At 47.3% G+C, this 27,957-nt stretch overlaps 3 protein-coding genes across 3 annotated transcripts in view; all 3 read right to left on the reverse strand.

Moving 5' to 3' along the window:
* Positions 1-12,181, reverse strand: part of kcnip3b (Kv channel interacting protein 3b, calsenilin) — a 32,082-nt gene extending 19,901 nt beyond the window's left edge. Inside the window, exons 1-2 of the mRNA XM_040195865.2 lie at positions 11,839-12,181; positions 4,376-4,550 (exon numbers count right to left, since the gene is read on the reverse strand). Coding sequence (XP_040051799.1) covers positions 4,376-4,550; positions 11,839-11,844 — 181 coding nt within the window. The 5' untranslated portion in view covers positions 11,845-12,181. The remainder of the gene's footprint in view (positions 1-4,375; positions 4,551-11,838) is intronic.
* A 7,436-nt stretch (positions 12,182-19,617) lies between these two features.
* pcna (proliferating cell nuclear antigen) lies at positions 19,618-22,914 on the reverse strand. Its single transcript, XM_040195177.2, has 6 exons — positions 21,981-22,914; positions 20,948-21,045; positions 20,772-20,839; positions 20,485-20,679; positions 20,206-20,329; positions 19,618-20,094 (listed from the first exon to the last, which is right to left on the reverse strand). Exons 1-6 carry the CDS (start codon positions 22,199-22,201, stop codon positions 20,018-20,020), a joined length of 783 nt encoding a protein of 260 aa, XP_040051111.1. The 5' UTR covers positions 22,202-22,914; the 3' UTR covers positions 19,618-20,017.
* A 20-nt stretch (positions 22,915-22,934) lies between these two features.
* Positions 22,935-27,954, reverse strand: LOC120830497 (putative aminopeptidase W07G4.4). The gene is made up of 16 exons (XM_040195173.2): positions 27,606-27,954; positions 27,012-27,053; positions 26,775-26,865; positions 26,356-26,504; positions 26,147-26,255; positions 25,833-25,960; positions 25,642-25,741; positions 25,431-25,506; positions 25,269-25,354; positions 24,906-25,010; positions 24,743-24,818; positions 24,539-24,657; positions 24,352-24,435; positions 24,174-24,231; positions 23,526-23,707; positions 22,935-23,429 (listed from the first exon to the last, which is right to left on the reverse strand). The coding sequence occupies exons 1-16, from the start codon at positions 27,614-27,616 to the stop codon at positions 23,292-23,294; spliced, it is 1,554 nt and encodes a 517-aa protein (XP_040051107.1). The 5' UTR covers positions 27,617-27,954; the 3' UTR covers positions 22,935-23,291.
* Between the last annotated feature and the right edge of the window lie 3 nt (positions 27,955-27,957).

Genomic DNA, 27,957 nt, shown 5'->3' on the forward strand with positions numbered 1-27,957 from the left:
AATTCAATGACTGAACAGAACAATGAAAGCTTTGATTTCAGATTGACTTGAGACCTTATAACACCAGTAAATAAACCCACACGTTTCTATTGAGATCAGCTATTTAACCTAAATTTTAAGAGCATGACGAACAACCAGCCGCAGATGAAAGGAGCGTAAATACCTTGAACGTACGTCCCAGTGATGAAGCCAAAGAGGCAGCGCAGCAGCTTGGCAATCTCCTTTTTGCACTCTGCCCTGCATGCATTCATCCTTTACACTTTGACCTCCTGGATCATCAGCACTAAAGTAGGTAGAGTTAAAAATACGGCGGTCTGGCAAGAAGAAATCAGTCGAAGGTCCCCCCAAAAAAGAAAGACGCTGCACATTCAGTCACCAAACTGGACACGAAATAAAGTGAAGAACTAAAAAACTTGCGGAAGAGACGAGTAACTCTCCCAGAGGATGTTTCCTTTATCGGAGTTCCCTTTTTTAAACTGGTGACCCAGTTTGCTTACAGGTGATGTTCACTCCCTCCTCCTCCTCCTCTTCCTCCTCTTTGCCTTCTCTCCTCTTTCACTCGCTCCTTTCCTCTACCCTTGTCGCCTCAGGAGGACGGGGAGGAGGTGAACTGAAAGGCACGGTATCGCCTCCATCCTGACCGTCGACTCGGACAAAGCGCAACGCACCACCCCGACACAGGCTGACGCGCCTCCCGTCTCACCCTTCGTCGGCGCCGCGTGGTCGCCGGGACGCGCTCAAGTTCATGCCGCTTTCTGTGACGGACAGAACGCGCAGAGAGGAGAAGCAGCCGGCACGCAGATATAGTTGACAGATCAGTGAAGACACCTAATCTTCCCTCCCTCCCTCCCTCCCTCGTTAGTCTCTCCTCCGTATCTAATTCCACTCACATTACACTTTTCATATCGCAGTCATTCATATTGCTCCTCTTCGTCGCTCCCCCCACATATGGCCTCATTATCTGACTCCTCTTCCGTGGCGCGAGGGCTGCTTTTAAATCAGAGATTAAACCGAGTGCCGAGTCTAATTTCTTACAGATGAATAACTTTTCCATCTGTAGCAGATAGCAGGAGCTGTATGTTGGAAAGCTGCTGAGTTAGAAGTAAATCGTGAAATACTGCTGAACACGTTAAATAACTTACAGATGGTTCCACTTTCCACAATGAAATCTTGAGGTTTATATCCCTGTGGATTGAATATCTTTGGGTTTTAAAGAAGACACCTTGAGCTCAGCTAAAAGAAAGAGCACAAATAATTATTTGGTAAAAATACACAAATGTATTTTTATCAATTTAGTCTCCTAAATTGATGTTCTAAATGTGGTTTCACTGCCAGGGTTACAGTTTTAGATTATGTTAGAACACTTTATTAACCCCAGCTGGGAAACTCATTTGCCACCAAAAGAATTCAAACCGACTCAAACAGACAACAGACAGGAAACACATTACAGGGAACAAACAAAACCTTATTAAACATGGCCAACATTAGAAAGATGCTGAACCCAAAGGCGGCCATTAAAAATGCAAATGGCTGCTGCAATAAAAGACCTTCTGAGTCGTTCAGTAGAACACTTAGGCCTCCTCGCCGAAGGAGCTTCTGAGTCCATTAAAGGCGCCGTGTGGTGGATGGCCTTCAAAAGAAATGATTGTTTGGAAAAGTCTTTTCTTCTCCTCCCTAAAAAAACATGAAACTGTTCCACATCATGTTTTTCTTTCTCAATATCTGTCACTGTCCAATATATATATATATATATATATATATATATATATATATATATATATATATATATATATATATATATATATATATTGGGTAATGTGAGTGCAGTTGCAGAAGGTTAATTGGCTGTACTTGTATGTCTCTTTCCTAGCTGACATGGACCAGCGGAGCTTTACTGAAGGATTAGCCTGCTCTTGCACTGAGCCACAGCCAAACCTAAAGTCCTCCAACAACCACAGCGAGGACCTTCACTTTCCTGTTCTTAGCTCTTCAGATGAATAAACCGGTTAATTGTAAAAATAACTGGCCGACTGCGCGGCTATAAATAGAATCATTAGTTCCGCAGCAGGTCAGAGTGACATCTATCTCTGGCCTGACCTGCATACTTGTGCTATCAGCATCCGCTCCGCCCGCGTCCTCAGCCGTAGCTCCGCACGTCCGGCTGCCTCCTCCACCTCTCCACATGCGAACCACATCACAGCGACAGCTCTGACGCCCCCACCACCTGCGCCCCACCCTCTCCCATGCACGTCTCCACATGCGTGCAGCTATCTTTAGCCGGAGGCCATCAACCGAGGTGAGGGTTTGCCGACGGATAGTACCAATAAGACTTTTCCCTCTGTGCCGAGGAGATGAACACATCCCCTCGCAGTCCTGCTGTCCTTTCTCTCTCTCTGTGGCTGTTTCTTACTCGCCGTGCTCCGGTTTCATCGCCGCAGAGCTCCTTCACTCATGTTGCAACCAAAGAATAAAGAATAAAAAACTGATTGATAATCCTAATCTAAAAGCTGATCATATGTGTGGTATGTAAGTACAGGAAAGAGCAGCATCCAGACCTCTACTGTATGTTCTGCAGGTATTTTACTTGTTATTAGCTACAAATTAGAGACCTGTCATGATAACCATCGTTTCTTTTTCAACAATAACCATCGTTGGTTTTCTCATGAATTTGAGAACAACGTGTTCCTTTATGGGCATAAAATTAGCCTTCTTCCTAAGTTAAATGAACTATTTAAAAAGTCTGTTGGATGAGCTGGAAAATGCATCACAAAGTTTTCTGACTACAGCAGAAAAACACAATATACACATTAATGAAAAATAAATTGTTAATTCAAATATCATACATATTAAAAATAACCATGGTAGGTCTACTTTTGCATGTACTTTTTCCTGATAATACTGATAAACCTTTGCTTCAGTTGGGGTTTGAATGCAGGATTGACACACAGTAATAATACTCCTGAACCTGCTGCAAAATCTCATGTTCAGCCCTCAAGAAAACTTGATCCAAGCCGTTTATGAAAATACTCAAACTTCAAACTTTCAATAACGTAACGAGATGTCTCTTGTTGCCACTTGGGGGAGCCAAAGTGCAAGGTGTGTTGATGATGGTGGAAAAACACGACCCCACTTAGAAAAGTGCTACTGAGCCAAAGGAGGGAGAGGAGGGAAAGTGATTTACAGCATCGTGTGAACGAGTCTTAGACGGCTGGATCATCTAAGTGCACTGCTGGAGTCCATCAAAGGGCCTCAGACCAAAAGATGGCTCGCACTCAAACATGTTGGTATAATAAGCAGGAATTGAACCGGAGGGTGGGGGGGGGTCAGTCTGTTGTGTTGACAAACAGTCCTACATAGAATGTCTTTAATCAAAGCTCTCTATAGCCGGAGGTGATGTTTGCATTTTAAAGAATGTGACCTTTGAACCCACAAAAACTGGAAAGTAATGGTCTGTTTTTATGTTGGGACGAGAATACAGCAGGTAGGACAGCAAACTCGTAGGCAGGAAACAAGAGGTAGGAAATGAGAGAAGGAGGTAGAGAGGAAGACAAAATGGTAGAAAGGTGCAGGTTAACTTGGGGTGAGAAAGAGGGGGGGGGGCACAGAAGCAAGGAGTTGATGGAAGGAATTTGGGAGAAGTAAATCAAAAAGGAGACAAAGGAAGGACAAGAGGACGCAAGGAAGAAACCAAGCGATTAATGATGGAAAAAATAAGTTGTAGAGTAGAATGGGCCAAGTAAGTAAGGGAGGAAAGGTAATGAACAAGTGGGGCAGGAGACAACAAGGTCATGACAAGGAGAAGAAGGAAAGCAAAGATGGGGCTTCTGAAACAACACTGCAAAGGCAGTTTTGTGTCACGACTCATCGGTGAAATGATGATTCCCAGCGCGTGACAATGCCGAGTGCTTTGACAATAACTTCCGCTTCAATAACACCCGAATGGGATTAATTGTGCACGATTACAGCTGAGCCACTGGGTGGAGCACTGAGACTAAGCGCACGGACAAACCGCATGAGGGAAGCTATGGAGGAAAAAAACAAGCATCCATCCCAGCACACATGTGCAAAAAAAAAAAAAGGTCAGGTAAAAAGAGGCAACGGGGAGGTGATGGGCAGCGTTGGTGGCATTTCAGGTCCACCCGGAGAATATTAATGGGGGAATGAGAGTGTAGAGACACTTGACAAATGAGCCTAAGCATCTAAATGATCCGTGGGTACACTTGAGTCTGAGGTCACCAGGCCGGCACAATGAGTCAGCCGGGCCCACAGGGGCCGCAGGAGGCCAGCGGAGCTCCATCCAGGCAATTCAGCGATCAATCCAAACACTGTTAGTGCCACATGTTGTGCATTCACCACGTCGCCCCCCCTCTCTAACCTTTGTCCTGTGGCTGTGTGCTGGCGATGATCCATTTAACCAGGCAGCACTTCATCAGAGCTTTCCGAGAGAAGCGCGGCTTCTGCCACTTCCCAGAATCCTTCACTCGGCCCGGCGCAGGCTCCACGCCGTTCGCATCGCCCAGCAGGCTGCCATCGACCACCTTGCTGTCCGCCTGGAGGATGGGGGATGGAGAGAGAGAGAGAGAGAGAGAGAGAGAGAGAGAGAGAGAGAGAGAGAGAGATTTGAAAATGAAAGAAACCTGGGTGAGATCTTTAAATTAAGCAGGAGATTATGTGTGTATGATTAGCCTCGGAATCGAAGGTGTTTAAGCAACGCTTTGGCTGAACGAGGTTCAACCAGAGTTCAGCTCAGCAAAGGCTTTGTCAGATCTGTCACGGTTTGGGTTCATGTCCTGTCTTATCTTGTAGTTTTCTGCTTCTTATCTCCCTGGTAACTTCACTTCCTGCCTTGTCCTGTCATCCCCTGTGATTGTCTGATTGTTTCCACCTGTATCCAATCACCTGCACCTCTATAGTGTATTTAAGCCCTGCGTGTCCCTTGTCACTTGTCGCGTCATTGTTGAATGTTTTGGATGTTCCTGGTTTCCGTCTGCGTGTTTGCCCCTTGGCCTTTTTGCTTTTGGAGTTTTGACCATTAAAGTCTCTTTTTGTTTGAAACGCTGCGCTTGAGTCCTGCATTCCCCGCATCCCTGACAAGCTCTACCCGATGCTATTGCGCCGCTTTATGAACAGACTTTAAAGATCGAGTGACAGAGTAAATTGCGCAAGCACTAACCTGGCAACATTATGGATGATGTAGATGATGTAAGGCTTCATTTGCCGTACTTTGAGATTTCAATAAGAACTGACAAAAGTCCGCTGACACCGAGCGAATACAAGAAAAAGAATGAAGAGTGATCTTTATTTTACAGCATGATATCCACATCCACAAATGTTCTGGAACAGAGATGCAAAGATTTTATTCTGGGCAGCATAAAGATTTAAACCTTGACGTTTCTGAAGATCACTTTTTTTTCAATTTACATGTTGCAGTTATCAGGTTTAATTTCAGAGCGACTCAAAGTCGGTTTCCGATCGCTGTCGTATTCAGCTCCATTCCATCAACGTGACTCTTAATATGCGCGACCGATCCCGGCCCTGCTCATTCATATTCACTCTTTGTTTCCTCTTTCATCAAACCTGTTGTGTTTTTCTTCCTAATATTGCACCCTTTCAGTTTCGTATACGTCAAACGCTGATCCGATCTGATTTAGCGGGCACATCTTTTACTTTATTAGGCCGCTCATTTATAACACACAGAGAAATCACACACGCGCGCACACACAGACACACACATGTGTACACTGGAGTGCGTGGAGGAAGATGAAAGATGTGGACACAGAACAAACAGCAGCTCTGTTTACTCTGTGGAGGAGAAGGAGAGCAAAGGATGACAGCGGGAGAGGATGGAGCGCGCACACACACACACACACACACGATTTTAAACTACTATTTCATCCCATGGAAGCCTGAACAGGCAAATCCCTTACTTAAAGTTAATGTGCGAGAATGAAAAATGGAAAATAGAGAGAGAGTTAGAGAAAAGAATGAGGGGGAAGTCTGCTTGTGTTCCTGGAAGAACCAAAGTCAATTAGCAAATTGAATATTGGCCTTTCTGAGAAAAGGAGCAAAGGACGGCCGGAGGGCCGAGGGATGGAGGAGGGGGAGATGGAGGAGAGCATCTTCCTGGTTAACACATTTGCAAAGCTATTTCTTTGCATCTTCCACGTGAGGATAAGAGCTAAAGACGAGAGAGGAGAAGGAAGGGGGAAGTGGACGACTACAAGGAGCGCACATCTGCACATCTGCATATCTCCACAGAGAGTCAAACAGGCTCCCGACGTAATGACTACATCTGAAATGGAAAACCCTTTCCATCCATCCCGACAATGCGTCGATTCCCAGATCAGCACCGCAGAGAAGAGTAATCAAGTTAAAAGAAAAGCCTCCGCAATGACTCGCTTCATTTAGGAAGACATCATTGTTTTTTAACGTGTCTTTTCAGTGAAAGGAACAGAGGGGGAGGAGGCGGCTGCGATGCAGACAGACGCAGCGTAAACACAAGAAACTCCAGCTCTACTTAATTTGGCTATTCCTGGACGGCTGGACGCACACCAACACACACACACACACACATCTGATGTTTCTTCTTAATGCATCAGCTGGCTTTGACCTCGGGCAGCACTTCCGTCTTGTAATATCTACACACATACGCACACACGCACACCTACATAAGCCCGCAACGCTCAAAGCAAACAAAGATCAGCGACGCGATGCACATCGCTTCCCGCTCTGCCATGAAATATTAAATATGAGCCGCCTTGTTGTTAGTTTAATCCATGTTGGTTTGCACGAGGCGTAAACTCTGGCCTCATTGCATGAAAGCTCTTCTCACTGTAGTCTACTGTATCCAACGCAGACAGCTACTTTTGTGAGTACTTCTACTCTAAAATTGTGATTGCGTGACCTTTGCTTGTGACCGGAGGATTTGGACACTTTCACCTGATTATAAGACCTACTTCTGGCGACACAATCAGAAAACCAGCTTTGATTTCGGTCTCTGAAAAACAACACTATGAGAGAGGCGCATGTGCATCGAAGGAGCTAAGTAGGCCAAAGCAACAAGCTAAAAAAAAAACATGCACACAAATACTCTCTGTAGAACACAACAGGTGACGTTGTTATTATAAGAACACTGGCGAATGCAGCGTGCGCGTTTGCATCTACTTGCAACAACAGGATGTGATGGACAAAGACGGAGCATTGATAGAGAAGGAAAGGAAAGGGGGATGTAAAGGGAATGGAGAGCGAGAGATGGAGCCTCGTATTGTCCATTAATAAGTAATATGTGTGATTAACATTCCAGCAGAGGCAGAGAATGTCCTGCCATCATGTCCCAGCTCACATGTGAGTTTTTCTCAGCATGACTCGAACGCTTCATTTGTTCGGCCTGACTGCTTCCTCAAGGTTAAAGTGTGCTTTCAAACAACCCTGCAGTCACAGGATGTTTTGTGTGGTTAATAGTGGTCAGTGTTCAAACACTCAATGTTCACAACAAAGTCCTCCAAGCCTCAAGATGCAACTGTTCTACGCACAAAAAGACATCTTCTCATCTAACATCCATACCAGCGGGCCGCTGTTCTTATATATCTGCTTGCACTTACATTTTTTAGGAAGTGGACGTAGTCGCGATGTTGCCTCGAGTTTGCCACGTTTGGTCTGTGTGTATTTAATCACGCTGTAATGAAGATTTGAAAGAATTTTGAGAAACTTAATATAATAATATATGGATTTCCATCCGTAGACGGTATAGGTGTTTTTTATTCATTGGAACCACACAAGGGTTGGCTATGAAAGCCATCATCACTAATATTAGACACAGCAGCCGTTGCTGAGTCTTTGTTTGTTTGTGTGTTGAGAGACTGTCACACACTTTGCTCACAGAGCTTCCTGCAGTGTTTTCATACACTGTTCGTATTCTGTCCTTCTGAAGCGCAGAAATACAAGAACAAGAAGGGGAAGTTATGCGAGAGCACGCGGATGCATCCCCAACACGTCAAGATGAGCATTCAGACACAGAGAAGCAAACGCAAGCGCGCAGACTATAAATACACAGAGGCTCAAAATGAAAACGCACAAACACACGTCTCTATCTGTCACACATACAGCCACCGCCCACACACCCTCACTGCAGCTCACTGATTCCACATGGAGTTCAAAAGACCCTCTGAAGTGGCGGTGGCCACCCGACAAACCCGGGATAAATTAAGCACAGAGCCCTCCTGCCCCCCTGAAGCCCCCTTTGGACCCAGTGTTTGGTCCGTCCCTCCCGGGTCGACTTGCATCCCAAACGTTGCTCATCTGTGCCCCTGTAACGCTCCTCAGCCTCATCTCAAGTCTCTCCTCTATTCCTCCACCTCCACACCTCCTCATTGCTTCCAATTTATTTTTACAGTCACCCGCCTCTTTCTCCGTAATGTCACCTGTCACGGGGCGATGCTTCAGGGAGAGCAGAAATACCAGCGGGGGAATTATACACGAGGGAGTGTGTGCGTGTGCCGAGCACTGACAGCACAACGGGACGGAGCGCCCGGTGACTCCTGCAGCACGATGAAGTGCTGCCTGGCTCTCTAAGCAGCAGGAGAACGACACACACAGATTCACCGTGGGTTCGCTCATGGAGGAGATTTGTCAGGGAAATTGGAATAAAGTGATACTAATAATCGACCGGCAAAGGATCACCGTTTAAATATTACCCATATTTGAATTGTTTTCGGGTGTTGTGCTTTTAGAGACTGATCCTCGCTAAGGATTAAATAAGCATATATCTGCCTTTTGCTTCAGTTTTGTTCAGTTTTTTGAATATTTATCAAGCAACAGACCCAATTCAACTGATACTCTGTTTTATTAATATAACTAGGAAACGATTTGGATGAATCGGTACAGTTGCACAATCTATTCTAACCTTAACTGCTAAGCGTTCACTGACAACAGGCCTCGTTCATTCCCAATATCCACTTAAAGGAGCTACTGCATGATTCATTTTTATTTTTTTACCGTTGGTTTGGGCACCTCGCCTGCAGCACAATGGTATTCCTCTCATTAAATGAATTACCTGCAGCCAACATTGTCTTCTTAAAACCAAGAGGGCAATATTTTCCTCAACTGACTTTGACCAAGGAGCTTTTCCCGCTAAAATACGTGATTCTTTTTTGTGACTAAAGCTGAAAAAACATGAAGTCGGCTGTAAATCTCATTCTGTTGAATTCTACGTCTCTGTTTAACATGAAAAAGGTTTCAAAGAAAAACAACTCAACAAGGAAAAATACAGAAAACAAACAATTTGAGTCACTTGACGACGGAATAAATAGCTCCACAGATGGTTGTTTGCGTAGTCGTAGGAGCGCCGTCCTATTTGGAAATGGGCCGCCCTCTGTTTTCAGTTTGTTACTTCACAAGCAAGAAGCGTAACCTTCGCTGAGAGAAACACCATCGCCGGTCTCTCTGCTTAAAGCCTGCGGCAAGAAATATATGCAAACAGGCTGATTGTCGAGAGCTGGAACTATTTGTGTCCTGACTGCTTGAGCCTCTCAGTATGGCTGTCAGTGTGAATCAGTGGGACATCCATATGGACCGCATTCTGGTCCTACATGTGTGCGTGTGTGTGTGTGTGTGTGTCTCTGAGTGTGTCAGAGAGAGAGAGAGACACTTTATTATATTGATGTGTGAGCCTTCATGTGGAGAAAGAACATGCGCTCTGTGGAGTCACCGAGCAACCGAGGAACCATGTTTAAATGCTCAGCTCCTTCTCTCTCTCTCTCACACACACACACACACACACACACACACACACACACACACACAGATCACTCTTTGTGTCATTCCTCTTAATAATAGTTTACAATAAGTGCATCGATAAACAATGCAGTGTATGAACATCAGGTGAATCGGGGATGAATATTCACTGTGGGTTGATCATAGTGTGCCTCACATAGGAGCAGTATTGTCAGTGTGTGTGTATGCATGTGTGTATGCGTGTGCATGTTTCTCCGTGCACACAAACTCACATTATGCTGAAGAGAAAGGAAATTTACCATTTGGGCCAATTTACCATATCAAAGCTAATTTGAGATGATAAATATGCCGCTTTTTAAAGCCCAGGAAAGCTAGGGTGGAATAAAAAAAGGCTTTTTATATGAAGTTTCTCTTCCGCACAGCGATGCAAAATCTCCCCACTGGGTTTGTGTTTGAGACGCGTGAGGTGCCCGTTCCCTCTTTAAAGGATCGGGTTAGCGGACCTGTTGAATTATTTACCGGGTCTAGAGCAACCAGTCAACCCACCTATTGAACAGGTAGAACCTCAGAGAACACAGCAGGTTCAGTGTGTGTGTGGGTGTACATGAATGTGTGTGTGTGTGCCTGTTGCCATCGGCCTGTCTGGAGTGGTGTCACCCTTCTGTGTGATCGCTTTGATTGAACTGCAATGTGAGACTCTGGATTCCACCATTAAATACTTCTAATGTCACAGTCGTCGGTCCACAGCAGATTATTTACCCCACCAAAGGAAGAGCTCCTCCAGTAGAGCCAACATATACATACACACACATATATATACATAACATGTACACACACAGATATACACATGCATATATGGGCTGCCCTAAGGGAAAATCAAGGATCTGACTGAAACAATGCAGAGCAGATGGCGTCATATGCTATACTACGTTAATATTACTATTGCTATATTAGGGGAGCAGAATAGTGTTTAGTCGGGATGCACCGATTAATCGGCTGCGACCGTCGGAGAGTCTCTTCTTACCACGTTGCCCCTCACAGCGGATGCTGCATTCACAGTGGGTTTGACTCGTCGTTCATAAAAATGAGCACGTTGAAGGTGAAATCGTAACTATGTGCTATTATAAATGCTACAGCTATTGTCTGTGCACTTTAAATTTGACTTTTGGTGGGAAGAAATTTGAATGAATACAGTTGTTAAAGGAGAACTTTTAGACGGGGCACTCAAGACTTGTTTGAGAGTCTGAATTAAGAGTGTGAAAATACAAAAGTTGAGATGGTTTTCTTCTTTTTCTAACCCTAACACGTAGAAAATGAGTGAACAATGACGTGATCCAACAGTCGTTCTCCAGAACAAAATAAACTCAAGCAAACATTGAAATATCAGGCACCCGGATGCTTCCCAGCGTGATTCAATCCAAACACCCGCATGTCGATACTCACAGGGGGGGGTGCGTGGGAGGAGAGGCGCTGCCGCAGTCTGTGTGACAGCTTTGTTCCTGTCTGACATGATATCATAGAGGTACTTTTACAGTGATGCACACACACACACACACACACACACACACACACACACACACACCAGCAGTGAGGTCAAACATTATATGCACAAGTTGCAGCGTATTGTGGTCCAACAGGACCTCGAACGGGGATCCAGCATTCACATGGCTGACGACTCTTCTGCCAAATTGGGTTTTTTAGAGGAGGACTATAGCAGAATTACAAACACAACCCCCCCCTCTCTCTCTCTCTAGGATGGGGGATTTAAAGGAGGACTGCGCGGACCTAAAGTCACACGTGAGTCACTGTGAACACACACTGACAGACACGCATCGCAGATGTCCACCGGCCCACGTGCTGCCGGGACGAGGCGGGAGGAGACGTGATGCCCGCCGGTCTGCAGCTACTCAACTTCACTCCGGGCAAAACAAAAGTGGCAGCAAATGAGCTGCCGAGCATGTACGTCTTTTTAAAACAAGATAAATAGGCAGTATGTGCCGCCAAGTAGAGGTGTTTATCTCAAGACGCAGTTTTGCTTTTGTCGCGCGAGAATCGCGAACCTCCCGCGCTACAACAACAGAACCTCCGGCTAGTTTCGCGTCTCACCTGCATGTTGTGCTGCGGGAAAACGGCGACACCGACGGAGGGTTTCCTGCACGAGCCTCAGTTTGTGTGTGTGTGTGTGTGTGTGCGTGTGCGTGCGTGCGTCCTCTCTGCGCGGACCCTCAACCTCCGACTGACGCTCCAAAGGATGTGAAGGAATGAGCGCACCCCGCTCGAGGAAGGAGGGGGGTGAGAGGGGGGAGGGAGAGGGAGGAAGCGGACCTTCCTCTCTTACAGCCTGATGATGATGATGATGGTGATGACGATGATGATGTAATGGTAAAGTGATCAGGCTGGTTTTTAGTCACCATCATGTGTGAAGCCCAAACTTCCACCTGCTGCAGGTGAACACGTGGGTGCGCGCACGTGTTAAGTCTTTAATAGATGAGGGAGCGCGCACGTTTGATAAGCGACCAAATCAGCTGTTGCAGTTCGTTTCAGATTCATGCATTTGGCCCCTGTTGATTATTTATTTATTTCTGATATTTTAGTATTTGATGGCTTAACAGGTTTTTGCAGTATTAGGAACATGAACTGTGTATATGAGCGACTCACTAGCCTTTGTAAGTTTATTAAAAGGTGGGAGCGACGTTGATCAAACACCAGCTGAACCTTAAAGGAGCCATATTGTGCCCTTTTACCACAAGAACCGCTTCAGATCAACACTTTTGTAAAGCTTCCAATTGGTCATTTCTGTTTGACACTACAATTGGTGGTGTTATTTTTGTATGACATCGTGATTTAATTTATGATAGTACATGATGACCTTTTTTATTTATCTTTCCTCTCCAGCAATTTCTGCATGTCAAGGAAAGAGAGGGATATCCTTGTGTGTGTGTGTGTGTGTGTGTGTGTGTGTGTGTGTGTGTGTGTGTGTGTGATTGTCATTAGAGTGATTGGTACAGAAATGCAATTAAAGCCCTGCTGGAAAATCCGTGTGAGCTCAGCGAGGAACTGAATCAATTTGGGTGACCTTGGATCTCTGTGACGCCGAGAGAGAGAGAGAGAGAGAGAGAGAGAGAGAGAGAGAGAGAGAGAGAGAGAGAATAGTAACGGGGCGAGGTCCAGCATCCTCACACATCATATTACGTAATGAACTGCCAAGAACTGTAAACAGGCAGCAAGATGAATGAGGAAACGCCATCTGTCTGATGAACCTGCTTCCTATTCGCCATCACATGTTTATGCTTCCGCAGCACACAAACCTCCTTTTGAGGAAATATTTTAGCGTGAAAGCTGCCCTGCATTATGTCCACTACTGGGAAGAGTTCTGCTGTTGCAGGAAATGCTGCTGGATGTCGGTTGAGTCAAACAGAAAAGTGGGATATTATCAGCTGACGTACTGCGACTGCAATTTTCCAAACTGTGCCGGGAGTCTTGCTTTTTATCCTCATTTCAGTTGATATTGCCTAATTACAAATGATATATATATATTTTTAATATAACATTACAACACATAAAATAATGCAGCGCTGTAAACATAGGACAAAAACAATCAACACACAGTATTTTAACGTATGGACAATACAAGGGTCCCATGACGGCATTAATCACTCACGCTGCTCTATTTAACGTTGGACAAACTTTAGTTGTTTTAAAAAGATGCTAATAAAACAAGATAAACGAGAGCGAGGTCCGTTGGAAGAGGTCAAAAGGTCAGGAGACGACTAGAACTCTCTGTTCTGGTTTCCCAGGTGGACTTTTAACAAAGTGGATTTTACACAATCCATTCCTCGTCTCAGACGTTATCTCCATCTCCTCCTCTCTCGTTTCCACTCCACAGCCGCCTCGCGCACAGACACACACACACACACACACACACACACACACGCCATACCTACACACCTGGAACCGCACTAATAATTAGCATTTCCCCACGTTGGGTGAGGATCATTTAGAGGCCAATGAAGGAGGACGGCGTATTGATTTGTAAGTGATGGAGTGAGCCAACGTTCAAACACACACACGCACACGCAGACACACACTGAACATGGATTAGTCTTTCTCCTCGCGGCGACGAGGGATAACAGACACAAAAGGGCTCAGTAGGACAACCAATCAGTGAGAGAGTCCGCTCCATCTGGGCTCACAAAGGAGAAACATGCCAGAAACGGCTGCGGCTGAAGATCGGCATCTGTCTCCCTGATCCCCGCGGAGCGCGTCAGACGGTTCAGCCGGGCCGAGCCCACCTCCCCCCCTCCGAGCCCACCTCCCCCCCTCCGAGACCACCTCTCCCTCCCCAGTGACGTCCATAGTCCCTGTAGATTACATCAGGCTGGAACAGGAAAGAAACAAGTGAGATGAAGGACAGATGTTGAGCCTGCTCCGTCTGCTTTAGCAGGACCATAACAATACACTTCACATGTGCAGGTGTGTGTGTGTGTGTGTGTGTGTGTGTGCGTCTCATGAATTGAATACAGCATTTACTAACATGTCAGATCCTTTTTTAGCATCATTGCTAGCGATAAAGTACACAAAACGTCTGAAATCTACATCCTTTCACACAGTCTTGAAACATCCCATGATCTTGTAGGAGTTAAGTTGCCCTGAAAGCGACGTTTCTGAACCAGCCGAGCGCTACGAGAGAGACACGTCCTCACCGGTTGCCTTTGAGTGATTTGCAATGTGGACACCGTTTGTATTCCTGGTATCTTAAAGTGGGAAATGGGACCTGCGTCAATATTCTGATGCAAAATGAATCTGTGCTGTCACACATTTTCACACAGAGATCAAATCCTGTCTCAACGGTAAGAATAATATGAACCACTGATGAGATCAGAGTGTATTTGAAAGCAACAAGAACATTACATTTGTGCAAAAGAAGTCCTACACTCATGTTCTCATTTTTTCTCAAGGAGGTGTGTGAGATTACAACATCTCTGTTATTGTATTCTGTGCTTGGGATCAACGCTGACCTCATCCGTCTGCATTCACCACCACCATCTATCTTCATCCAAGGGTGAAACTACAGCGTCACTTCAACGGCCTGAAGCCTCACCACAGAGCCAAAACTTAAATGATAATCTTTAATACCGGGGTAATTTTTCTCTCCACATCGACAAGGCGGCATTGGATCTTCCCGCTGTTTGCTACTGTAAAGTAAAGCGCCCGTCTGCTTGAAGCCCGTCGCCATGGAAGGTGCACTGTTCAAATCCTGTCCTCTCCAGGCCGAGGGACGATGGAGACAGCTGGGATGATGCTGTCGCTAATTTGCTTTCACTTTCTGAAGAAATAGAATAACAGAAACACACACACACACACACAGCAGCAGCTCGGTTGTAATTCGCCCCTCAGAAGGATTTCATGTTTCTATGGAGAAGAATGTCTATATTTAGGAGGGATATAAATAGCGCTCATGTCTGAACGCACCCAGCGGCCTTTCACTCTGTGTGACTTTCTCGTCTCTTTTGGTCTCTGCTGGATTGTGCATCTGCTCACATGTGAGTGACAGTCAGAAACATGTGGACGATGCGCTGCGATTTGTCTCAGTGACATCAGACCTCGGAGCACGCTGACACCCGCTACGGGACGAGGAAGAGCATCTCCAGCGTGTTCATCAGTCCACCTTCCACGGCCCTCATCGGACCCACACAACCGCCTGCAGCCACAGAGGAATACGGCACCATGGAGGTGGACAATGTCCTCCACGCGGCACAAACCTCAGAGAGCTCGGTGTCCCGGGGGTTTGAAGATAAACAGCAGCAAGTGTCTAACTGAGGCAGAGCCTCAAAGGAGGAGAGGGACCTGGGCGGCTTAATGTGGAGGCAGAGCGAGGAGCAACTTTGTAGCCGTGGAAACAGTTGCTAAGTAGCGAACCGAGGTGTCTCTGGACCGAGAGGGACAAAGGTATGAATGTGGCAGGAAAGGAGGAAGAAAGGCTTTTATTTTAAGAACACAGAGTGAGAATCGGTGACTTAGTTTCTTTTGGTTCCACTAAATCCTTGAAGGTCACAATATAAATACAACAATACCCTGAAACATCAGAGCAGCAACTAATGGTCACTTTCATACTCTGCAGAGCATTGACGGCCATTGTGCACAATGCTCGCTTTGTTCAACCAACAACTACTTTACTATTAAATAAGACAAAAGCTGCAAGAAATCGACTCCTCTGCAATCACAAGGTCGCTTGTTATTCTCACAACAATCGACTAAGAAATAAAGTGCTTGGGAATTTCTCCTGTAGATTCTATTGCGCCCTAATTGGTTGACAACATTTATTTAGCTAAATAAAACATTAAAATAACAACACTGTCACACCTCGTGTTTTCATTTGATCCCAACTCAACAAATTGAGCACTCGGTCACTCGGGCCTGCAGCCACCCCCCCCCACACACACACACACACACCCCAACCGCAGGAGGCCCTGTCGCCCTCCCTCGCTGCTGTGACATGTGATTGACAGACAGACGAGGAGGACATCCCATTAGTAAGCTGATTCACGGGGGAGGACTGCAGCACCCGCAGCACTGTCAGAAATACACGGGTGTCTCCTGTGTAGGCACGCTGCACGACATCACAGCTCCGGGAGGAGGAGGTGGAGGAGGAGAAGGAGGAAGAGAGGGAGAAGGAGAAGGAGGAGGTGGAGGTGGAGAAGGATGAGGAGGAGGAGGAGGAGGAGGAGGAGGAGGAGGAGGAGGAGGAGGAAGAGGAGGAGGAGGAGGAGGTGGAGGAGGAGGGCATCGCGGTTGTTCGCATTAGGTTAAGGCCGTGTGGTGATAGAAATGGAATCCCCGTAACAACACACACCTCAGCTGCCTCTACACAAGGACACAACTAAACAAACAGGGAATGTCCCACGCGTGCCTGTAGTGTGTCCTCGCCATGTGAGGGCCGCCATCAATAATCCACGAGACAGGCTCTCGTGGAGAGACATCACAGCGCTCGGGGGTTTAGGGGAGAGTGTCAGGCCCGGGGGGGTCGGGTCAGGGATCCTCCAGGACCTCACTGACTGACGGCGAGGAAGGAAAAAGCCTCCAGGGAGGCGAGTCCACTGAGTCCACCGTGTCCACCTGCTCTCTCAGTAAATGGACCGCGGGAGAGAGAGAGACTCTCATCCTGCTCCCCTTATCTCCACGGCCCAAATCCCCAACCTCCGGAAAGCAATTTAAAGGCCATACAGGGAGAGAGAGGACATTGGGTTCATTGAATACAACAGGCTACATCCATGCAAATGCTAACTTGGAAGAAAAGGCAACATTGAAGAACTACATTTAGATTAATAATAATCTTGAGCCTGTCATGATGTTTTCTCTTAGTTTATCAAAGAAAGTCTCAAACTCAGCTGAAAAGAAACCTTATTTCATCTTAAAGCACATCAGACACCAGGCAATGTGGATGCTGATGCGAGTGCAGGTGACTTGTTGCGTAACTTTGTGCTGCTGTACTTTTATCACTCATACGACTCATCGACCACCGGCCCGATAAAACGAGCCAAGAAACTGCACTTTGTAAACATTTTAAAGGACTCCTTTGTGAATAAACTTAATTAGTTCTTACCTTTGTAACATTTCCCTTAGACACGTGTAAGTAGTTTAGGGGAACCTTATTTACCTCATATTGATAAAAAAAATCGACCTTCTAGCGAGCTTTAGTGCCCGTCTTTTCTCTCGGGTAATGACATCATTTGGCTGCCCTTGAAATCCTGCAGAAACTAAAAAAGGATTCAGACTGAGACAAAGTCTGATGATGGCCGCTTGCATGAGGCATTAGGATTCAGAAATGGGAAAACCCCACTCAGGTTGAACCCTCTTCGCTCTCTTAAGGGAAGTAATTAATATGAACCTGGGTGGCAGCAGCTAATTAAATGCTGAGGCAGCTTAAACGGCCGCGCTGTCGCTTCACTTTGTCGGTCACTTAGATGTCCGGAACACAGCGGCCCTCATCAGGCAAATCCGCTGCTGCTGTACATTGTGTTTCAGAAACTACAGCTTCCCTCGGGAGTTTACAAGAACGGTTTCCGTGCAGCGCGGATGTGGACAACTCACATTTATCAAATGAATTTGCCAAAAATAAATGCGCAAAATGAAAGAAATCCTCTTTTCGTGCTGGCGGAGGAGCTCAGCCCCTCTCTGCAGATGAGTTCTGATATTCCAGAGTGTGGCATTACGATGGCGCACTGAGGAGTTATGATCTGCCCGTCTGCTCCTCTCTGGTCTTTATTCAAGCAGCACGTTGAGATCAGATAAGAATCTGATTTTACAGCGACGGCCTGGAAAATGAGAAAAGGCCTCCTTAAAGGATTAATGGGGAGAAAGAAATGACAGAGGAAAGATGAACCGATAAAGTGACGCAAGAGTCAATAGTTTAATACTTTCTTGTCAAAAGTTAAATTGGCTAAGTAGCTATTTAAGCTAACACTATTAAGATAAAAAGATGGATAACAGTCATTTGTCCATGCGAGCTGGAAGTGGATAAACTTAAAGGACACAGCGCACCAGGTCCAAAGGTCACCAAATACTCCAAACGTCCCCCACACCACTAATGTTCACTCAAAGGTTGTGTGTTTATTCTCTTTAACCAGCAGCTTGTGTTATATTATCCAGTGGTTGGTTGCCTGGCAACTAGAGCACAATCTCTCGTAAAACACATTGAATCCGGGTTTTGAAGTTACACGAAAGAGAAATAACGTTAGTTGGTAGGCAAGTAAGGACAAAGCCTGGCCAGATGTTTCTGCGAAACTGAAAGATAAGAGGTAAGAGATCAGCATCAGCACGATGTGTGCCGCTATTTTCCTCCAGACCAGACAAATAAAAACATCTAGGTATGAAAAGTAGACATGTGCTGGTTTCTTTCCGTCCCCGTCCCATCATCTCATCACAAACACTCATCAGCAGCAGCAGCAGAGACGCTCGGACTGGGGGCAGATGTGGCCATCAGATTACAGCTTTGTGTGGATTAAAGCGGTCTGCAGACGGAGTCGTGTGTCTCAGGTATCCTCGGCTGCACGTTCGGTGAATCCTCTGAATATTTAAGCTCACTGACCTGCATGGAAACACACCTGGGGCTCTGGGGACTTCTGACCCAACGAATAACTGGACATCTGTCATGTTGGCATCAAGATCATCAGTCTGATTCAACAGACAGGCGCTTTCCGGTCATCCAATCAATCCCGACCGGCGATTGATTACACTGTGTGTCTCTGCCGGGGGGGAAACGGACTACTGGAGATGTAAATTAGGGTCGATATTTTCTGGATAAATGACATCACACGTTACTTGACAGGACGACTTTAATTCTTCATTCGGAGGGGAGATTAAAGCTAAAAGGGCCCCACCTGGTGTCTACACCGGCTCACTGCAGCACACTGAACTTCAATTTACATCGTAGGGTCACTTCCTACTTCAATGTTAATTCAAGAGGTTGAGTAGTTTTCACTAAACCGCAGTGAACAGCTTCTAGTTCATTTCTCAGATGATTGGCGATTACTTTTGTGCCAGCGGTTGTTACGTGTCTCATTTAAACGACTGCGTCTGGCAATAAAGAGCCAAGAAAATGCTTGAGTACCATTAGAAAAGAGACTATTGCATATTGACCGGGATTGTATGGAGACGTCATCCTTAGTTATCGAAGCGGCAATAAATACCAAAATGATTTGTACAAATACAGATTGTGCAAAGTCAAGGAAAAGGGAAAGTTGTATCTGAAAGGAGGCATCTAGTGATCAAAGTAATTTTCTTAATAGATGGTTGGAAAATAAAATCTTTAAATTTGGACTTCTGGTGAACGAAGTGCATCAGTTCAAAACATTCGTCCACTAAAGATTGACATTCAAAAAAAAATTGTGGAAACAAGTGGAATCGTTTATTTTGGACTGAATCAATGAATACAAAAACATTCGGGGTTGGCTGAGAGTGCGAAACCACAGGAAGTATTTACAAATATGTTATCTACAAAACACAATGGGACTGTTGACTTTAGCTTTCCCAAAACAGAGATAGGGAGCAGGAATTGACATCGGGGCAGCCAGAGCCTCACAGCCACGTCGCGTCGAACAGGAAAGAGTCCGAGGGCCGAGGCTTCGCCATAAAGACGGCATTTGTCGTCTGGTTGACAGTATGTAAAACCTCCTGCTCGGAATCTTCGACGGGAAATGAGAAACCGATTGGTCGCCGGCCACCGTGAGGCCGCCGCAGTCCCAGCCGCCTGCTTTCCTCCCGCATCGAGACGCCGACCAACCACCTAAGATGCTTCTTCGTCGATCTTGGGTGCCAGGTAGTATTTCACGTGTCCCATATCAGCGATCTTGTACTCCACCACTGAAGAAAGACAAAACAAATGTATTATATTAAAGCGGCAGTAGTGGTTTCGATGAACTAAATCCACACAAAGGCGTTTCCCGTTTGCTGAAGCGGGACGGACGCACTCACCGAGGGGGATGTCTGCCGACATGCTGAGGGTCACCGTCTTGGACAGCGGCGTCGCCTTGGTGAAGAAGTTCAAGTAGTTGAGGGCAAAGATCAGCTGGACGGGCTCGTTCATCTCAATGGTGACCTGAAGACGGAGACAACGTTGCAGTCAATTCACACAAAAGCAGTAATACTTTAAGTAAATGGTCTTTTTGTCAAGTAATAATCTATGAAAAGATGAGCTGACATTAGGACGAGTCATATTTTTAGTCCGGCTTTCATCCCGGCGCCTCTACTCACCGCCTCGTCCTCTTTGTCCACGTTGCTGGTCTGGGACAGCTTGACGTTTCCGGTGCCGAGCTCTCCGGAGGCGGAGAACTTGACTCCGTCCTTGGCGCAGGAGATCATGACGGCGTCGCCAATCTGGGACAGGTCACGGCAGATACGGGCAAACTCCCCGGAGGGCATCTTCACCACGCAGCTGTACTCCTGTTCCTAGAGGGACGGACGGCGGGAGAGAACGGTCAGGGATGGTGTGTGGCGGCGCCATTTAAAAAGAGACCATTACAGGACACAAAATGACTTACTGGGATACCGAGCTGCTCCACATCCAGGTCCATCAACTTCATCTCGTAATCTGACACTTTCTCCTGGTCTGTGAGGTTTGAAAAGAGGCAAATTAAGAAAAACTTCCTGGAGAAACAAAGCCAAGCCAAGTGTCAGCCATGATGATGTGATCACTGTCCATATCCCTAAAACTTACTGAGTGTCTCAAACACCAGGGCGAGCGTGTCCGCATTGTCTTCTGCTCGGAGGGTGATGATGTCTTCGTTTCCGGCACACTTCAGGATTTTTGACATACTGAGAGACAAGGGGGAAAAAAAGAAGTCAAATCTCTTGAAAGAAAAGTAGTGCATTATTTTAAAGATGGATCTTATTTGCAACAACTTATCATATATATATATATATTTAGTATATTATATTTCGTTAAAATATTCATTATATTTGAAGGTGTTGTACTCCACTTAGAAAGGCAACTTAAAAATGAATATTTCACATTCAAAGAAGAGTTTTTTCAGAACTGATTCACATTGAATTAGTCTGTAAATGCCCCATTTAGAAGCACAAAAGCACACAAACTGCGCTAAACTACAAAGGAAGGCGGGACTTGATCCTAAACCCTCCACAGCGCCGGTGTTGTGGTACAAAGGGACGCGGAGGAAGGCGGCAGAGCACCGGAAGTGGAAGTTCCCGGGTTGAACAACAATTCCCGCCAACCATTCCCTTCAGAGCATTTGGCGCGCAAATGACGTCGTTACGTCATGACGCAGCCTGGCCCGTCGGCTCTCGAACTGCGCCAAATACAATGTCACCAACGACACTGAACAGTTCACGTGAAACAAAGTCAGCTATTCGAAATAAACGCGTGAAAACCGACGCGTCGTCTCGTCAGAGCGTCCAGAGGTGAACGCGCAGACATGACCGGGCAAGTCCACCAAGATGGCCACCCTCTTTGTGACAGAAACATCAGCACTTTATGCGAACAAAAGATGCTGAAATAAGCGTTTAGCCGCGCGTTGCTTCCGTTGTGCACACGAACCGCTCGGACAAAGCAGACTCTTTTATTAACGAAACAACGAGTAGCGGATTTAAGCTGCGCCGAAAGTTCGCCAAGTCGCCCTCAAACTGCAGCTACGCCGCTTCAGCCATTTCTCCGCCGGCAACAAGACCAGCGCGCGCCACACGCAGGATACCTGCGCCAAGAGGAAGGGGAAAAGACGCAACGTTGGCCGCACCTGCTCAGGTTGACTCCCATGGCGAGGTTCCTGTCGCAGCGGTACGAGTCGAAGCCGTCGTGCCGCAAGGTGAGCTGCACCAGAGAGACGTGAGAGGAGTCCATGCTCTGCAGGGAGATGCCGGACGAGCTGACGTCCCAGCAGGCTTCCGTGATCAGGTCCTTCAGCGCCTCCAGCACCTTCTTCAGGATGGAGCCCTGGACCAGGCGAGCCTCGAACATGGCTGCTGTGGAGATGGAAGCGGGTGGAGCGGAAGAGATGCTGTTATGCGCGTTACTCCGTCAGGGGTGGAGGAGGACAGACGAGTCTTCGTGTTGTTGGCGGGCAGCAGACACCACTCTCTCGGCACGGCGACGGGTTTGAGCTGGAAGCGCGGGCTTACGGCGCTTTTACTGACTCTTGCGTTTCTACGTCATTTCCGGGTCCGTTGTCGGCGCCTCCCGGCCGCGGCGCGCCGCTGTGTCACACAACCACCGTTACATAGAGCTTTATCACACGGGTTAACTTCATACATTCAGCCCGAACAAGAGCCAGGTAGAGCGATGGGGAAATTCATTTATATAGATTTATTTATTTGAGAAGCTATGAAATGAATGTAAATAAAGGGGGATTGAGGAACATCTGCCTTTTGCGTCAAGGGATGTTTTGTTTACAATTAAAAGAGTGGTCACGCATTTTGTATTGTTAATACCATGACCCCCTTTACACAAAGGCTCAGCATTGATCATCCAACCCATTTGAAAATGTCCTGCATCAACCCATGCGTTTATAAATCTGCCATGTTTGAACTATGAGCTTCCATAGAAGCAATACATTCCAAAACTGCACGTGTGTTGTATGTATACATAGAGGCATGAATGTACAAATGTTTAAAAGATCATTGTCTTCTGCTGCCGTGATCACTTGTAATATGCAAACCTGCGCAAAAATAAGTACACGCAAAGAACACAGTAAGCCCTTTCATGTTTGTTTTATTGATCACGGCGGTGTTTTGTTTTACTGACAATCAGCATCACTAATCACACAATCATGTTCTCGGTTTGCCGCATATAAAAAAGGATGGTCATTTTACACTGCCATCGCACCATATATACGATCACTTAAGAACAGGGTCCTCCGACACTGGATGCAGGCAGGATGAGTCGCAAGATCTTAGAAAAAAGGGATCAAAGAACATGTTTGCAGAGAAGCAATCTGACGTCAGACTTACAGAATTGACATTATGTGTTGTGGCAGGGATTTCATTTCCATTTGGACGTTTCCAAATTTAATTTGCAGACCGCGCGGCCTGTCTACTCGGAGGGCGCCCGTCTAGAGACGGTCCGACAGGATGTAGTTGGTTGCCATGGCGAGGATGGGGGCTCCTGTTGGCACGCCGGGGAACGGGCCGCTCGACCCGGCGATGTCAACGTGGGAGTAGGGCAGAGGTGCCCTGGAATCCACACCGTGCTGTGTTGGAAAGTCCCCAATAACAGTCATACAGGTTAATCACTGGAGTTCACACTTGCAAATGAATACTAACGCAGTGCGACAGTATGTGGGCACCTTGTCCAGCCCCGCGGCCATGATGAGGAACGCTGCGGGGGCCTGATGTCCTCGAGGAGTTGACGAGGACGGCAGGTTGTTGCTCTGCAGAATATCCTCGTACTCAGACTTTCCCTTGTGGAAGTCGTAGTCCTCCCTTCTGATACTGGACACCTCGAACACGTCGCCCAACGCCTCTCCGGCTGCACCGCAGCGCACAAAGATCGGGTTTTAGTTTGTGGTGGAAGGAAATAAAGCTCTCTGAAGTATCTAATTACCATGAAGCAGTATTACAGTATTTATTGTACCGCAGGTTTGAGCAGTAAATTGTAGTAAGTCCCATGCAGCAACTTCCAGTTCTCCAATGCTGAGATCCAGTGCTTTAACCTCAATTCTTTCTAAAAGCCATCAGGGAGCGACTCCTCTACTTGCAAAGGTCTGATTGTATTGAAGTCAATGAGAAAATAAGCCGCCTTCTCACACTGTTTACTACCCAGTAAACGTTGTTAACATTAATTCTCACTCACTAGTTTCAAGTCTTCTTGATGATGATGATGTGCATTTAGTAAATGACGGTGCAGCTACAGTCAAACAGGCCGTAGAGCAGCCTGTGCAACCTCTGAAATAATATTATCACGTCATCCTTCAGCATCTGTATACTTTCCTCACCTTTCTGCCAATTAGCAGCATTGTGGTTGCGATGGGCCGGTCCGTTATCCATGATGATCTACAGAGAAATAAAACAAAAAAAGAAACTCCGGTCAAACAATGATTCCACCAGCATTGTAATTGTAGTGTTTAAATACAGATCTCTGCCAGTAAGGGGCAGTATTTCAGCAGTACGTACAGAGTAGTCGGGTCCCATGGCTCTGATGGCGTGACCAGTCAGAGTAGCGATAGTAAACAGCTCAGGAGACGTCTCCCGTACCGCCTGCGGTGACACACATGATCAGCGCGAGAAGGACCGAACCGCAGAAGATCAGCCAACATTTACAAATCATTTAAGGAGCATTAAGAAAACGGGATGTTCCGACCTTCTCCTTCATCTCGCAAAGCAGGTCGACCATCACCATGCGTCCCTCTGCGTCGGTGTTCCCCACCCTCACCCTGCGACCCGCCCGGGACACCACCAGCTCATCGGCCACGTAGCAGTCTGAGAAAAGACACGCACGGGGGAATCGAACACAGGCCCCACTGACGGAACATCCACGACGGAAAAGGAGTGGAATCCCACCGACCTGCGCCGACGCTGTTCCTCACCATGGCCATGGCGCCAACGACCTTCAGATGCTTTGGCTTCAGTTTGGCTAAAATCTGAGAGAAAATGCTAGAAATGTTTAACAAATGCATGGAACTAGTGCCAGAATGCATGCTGGGGGCGCGGTGAGGGGGGCCGCTGACCTGAAAGAAGCCGGCCACGGCAGCAGCTCCACACTTGTCCCTGTGCATCCCGGCCATGAAGCCTCCGGCCTTGATGTCGGCTCCGCCGGTGTCGTAGGTGATGCCCTGGAAAGCACCACATTTATGAAGCAGGCATTCGTTGCTCCATAAACAAATAGTTACACTAATCACTCCGGCTTAAGTCAAATCTTTGGAGGCAGTTGGAGCTTAACCTGCATTCTCATTGCTACTTTTCACCTCGGTGAACTTCGCTCCTTCCACATTACCACAGATTGATGAAGCCATCATTTGCAGTTCAGTGATGTTTAATTGTTGTACGATGGGAATATTTCTGCAGTGGGTGAGAGCAGAGTCTCCTCTCACCTTTCCCACCAACATGAGCGTCTTCTGCACCGGCCCCTCCCCGCAGTACTGCAGCTTGATCACTCTGGCCTGGTGACGGGGAACACCTGCGTGGAGAGCGATGCGTGAGGATCTATGCAAATGTCGCTTTTCAGAACAAATAATCTGCTTAGCTTCTCCTACAGTCGGCACAGCGGTTGACGGCAGCCAGACAGGGATACTCCTTCTCCAGGACCTTCACTTTGCTCACCACTTCCACCTGGAGGTTAACACACATATTTAGGTTTCTACAGGTTTGGGGTCAAGAAGCAGGCACCCGCACTTTAACCAGCCTGAGTCAGAACACCAGAGGACTTCCTCCAGGCCTACAGGTAAAAGCAGAGGATCACGCTACCGTCACGGGGCTGTCCTTGAAGAGCTCCTGCACGTAGTCCGCCACCCGAGGAGCAGCCATGCGCTCGGGGTCCGAGCCGCCGATGTCCCGGCAGGCCAGTCTGAGGAGGGGAGCACACGGCGGCGGGTGGTGGTGAACGAGAGAACGCCACAAACCCAAGCAGCGGGGGAGGTGAAGCCTTTCCAACCCACCTTCCGCTCTCCAGGGCCTCGACGAGCTCCACCAGCCTCCGCCCCTCAGCCTCCTGCGCCGCCCACAGACCCAGGACGCACACCTTGTAGTCGCCGGGTTTCACCTTCCCCTCCCTCACTTCCAGGGGCTTTTTGTTGGGTGGAAGAGATTTGAGTTGTTTAAACTACGGCAGGTTCACAGGTATCATCTTATAATCAGGTACAACCACAGGACACACATCAGCCTTTGCAGTGCAAAAGACTAGTTGCACTTCACCACTACTTCATTTAAAATCTGAGGCGCGTTGAATGCAAAGTGCGAGATGTTGTCTTACCATGTAGAGAGCATGAAGGGCCCCGAGTGCAGCCACCAGCGAGCTGTTCTTGTAGTCCTTGTGAGGAGGGCAGACCAGCAGGGGGCGCTGCATGCCTGCCTTCAAGGCACTGAAGAGGACAGGAAGGTGAGCGAGACGGACAGAGACACCAGCGACGTGAGGCCCCAAAGGAGGAGAACAACACCCCAAAGCAGCTCGTATGGACCCACCGCTTGATGCCGCTGAGCGCCGCGTCGCTGAAGCGCCGGACGTCGTCATAGTCGCGGTTCAGCGGGCCGGTGGAGGCAAACACCAGGCGGTTACCAGGGAGACCGGGGACTTTCAGGACCACCACCTCCTCGCCGAGACCGCTGTCCACCTGGAGGGAGAGTGAGACGAGGAGAGTGAGACGAGCCGGCAACACTGGAAGAACCAGTCACCCCGCCGCTCCCTGGCTCACACATCAAATACCAAGATGGTTGCTACTGCGAGGGAGAGAGTACAAACAACCTCGTCCTCCCATCTGGTCTGTCGATCTTTTACTAAGAAACGTTCATTTGAAGTCACAATAAATCCTAAAATCCACTGTTTTCATGTGGAGAGGAAATGGGAGCTTCTGTAGTTAGTTGCTGGAGGAACAGAAGCTTACAGAGCTGTAGTCCTGCAGCGGTGCTTTCAGACACTCGAGGTCGGAGGGCAGCGTGTCATGGCTCCTGGTCACCAAGACGATGCCATCAAAGCTTAGAAGCAGGAGAAGAGGACAACACCATCATCATCATCACCACCATCATCATCTCACACAAGCGTCTGGTTTGAGAGGCACAAAGTCACTTGCCAACCGCTCAGGCAGCTTAAGAGGAAGACCAGCGTTTGTGTCCATACTCACTTCTGGTTCTTGAGGTCAGCGGTCCATTCAACAGGCTGGATGCTGCACAGAGGAACACACACACACACACACACACACACAGAAGTCACTTCCTCTTGTAAGAGCAACGTCAGCAGTAGACAGAGACATGTTGATCCACTCAGCATTAACAATGCACGTTCATGATAACAGAGAGGGTCAAAGTGTGGAAACCTGCAAGACCTTTGAGACCTGATGGGGTTAGAACGCTTGAGAAACGGACATCACGTGACACACAAGGGAAGCATAGCAAGACGTAAATGGAAACCTCAGCCTTTGTAGGCCTTTTAGTGGAAACCTAATCCAGAAACGAGCACACTTCGTTGCAACAGGAGAGGATTAGATGTTCTACTTTGAGCTCTGAATGATCACACGAACGAAGCATGGCGGGTACATTACATGACCAACCCAAACCCTGAATCACAGCGAATAGTCCCATTAAACAAAACCCGCTCCGGGTCTCTTCGTGCACAAAGGGCGGGCGCACATTAAAAGACAGTTGCAACCAAAACTTCTAATAATAAAGTTTAAAAAAACGGCCGCGGGGCATTTTAATGAAGGCATAATGGACCTCACCTGGTGCACATCTCGTCTTCCTACTCCGACGTCTTCAGGGCGAAAGCGGCGGTCGGCGGCTGATGGTCGGTAACAACGAGTCCTTCCCGTCAGCCCGCTGCGTCTGGTCACGTGATCCTTTAAGACGCGCACGTGCTGCCTCCGCGGGCTTCTCGTCCCTCGTAATTACAGATCTCAGTCGTAAAATGGATTTCTACGTCAACTGATACCAAGTGGTCACTTTTCTGTTCCCCTCAGAATACGTCTGGTGTGAACCGTGACTATTTTATCAATATGTGTGTGTTTGTTAACTGTACCGGTGGCGGACATGTCAAGACACCAAAAGTTCCCATTGTCCCTGAAGACGCATTCA

This window comes from Gasterosteus aculeatus, chromosome 13 (assembly GCF_964276395.1).
Source record: "Gasterosteus aculeatus chromosome 13, fGasAcu3.hap1.1, whole genome shotgun sequence".
NCBI classification, from domain to species: Eukaryota; Metazoa; Chordata; class Actinopteri; order Perciformes; family Gasterosteidae; genus Gasterosteus; species Gasterosteus aculeatus.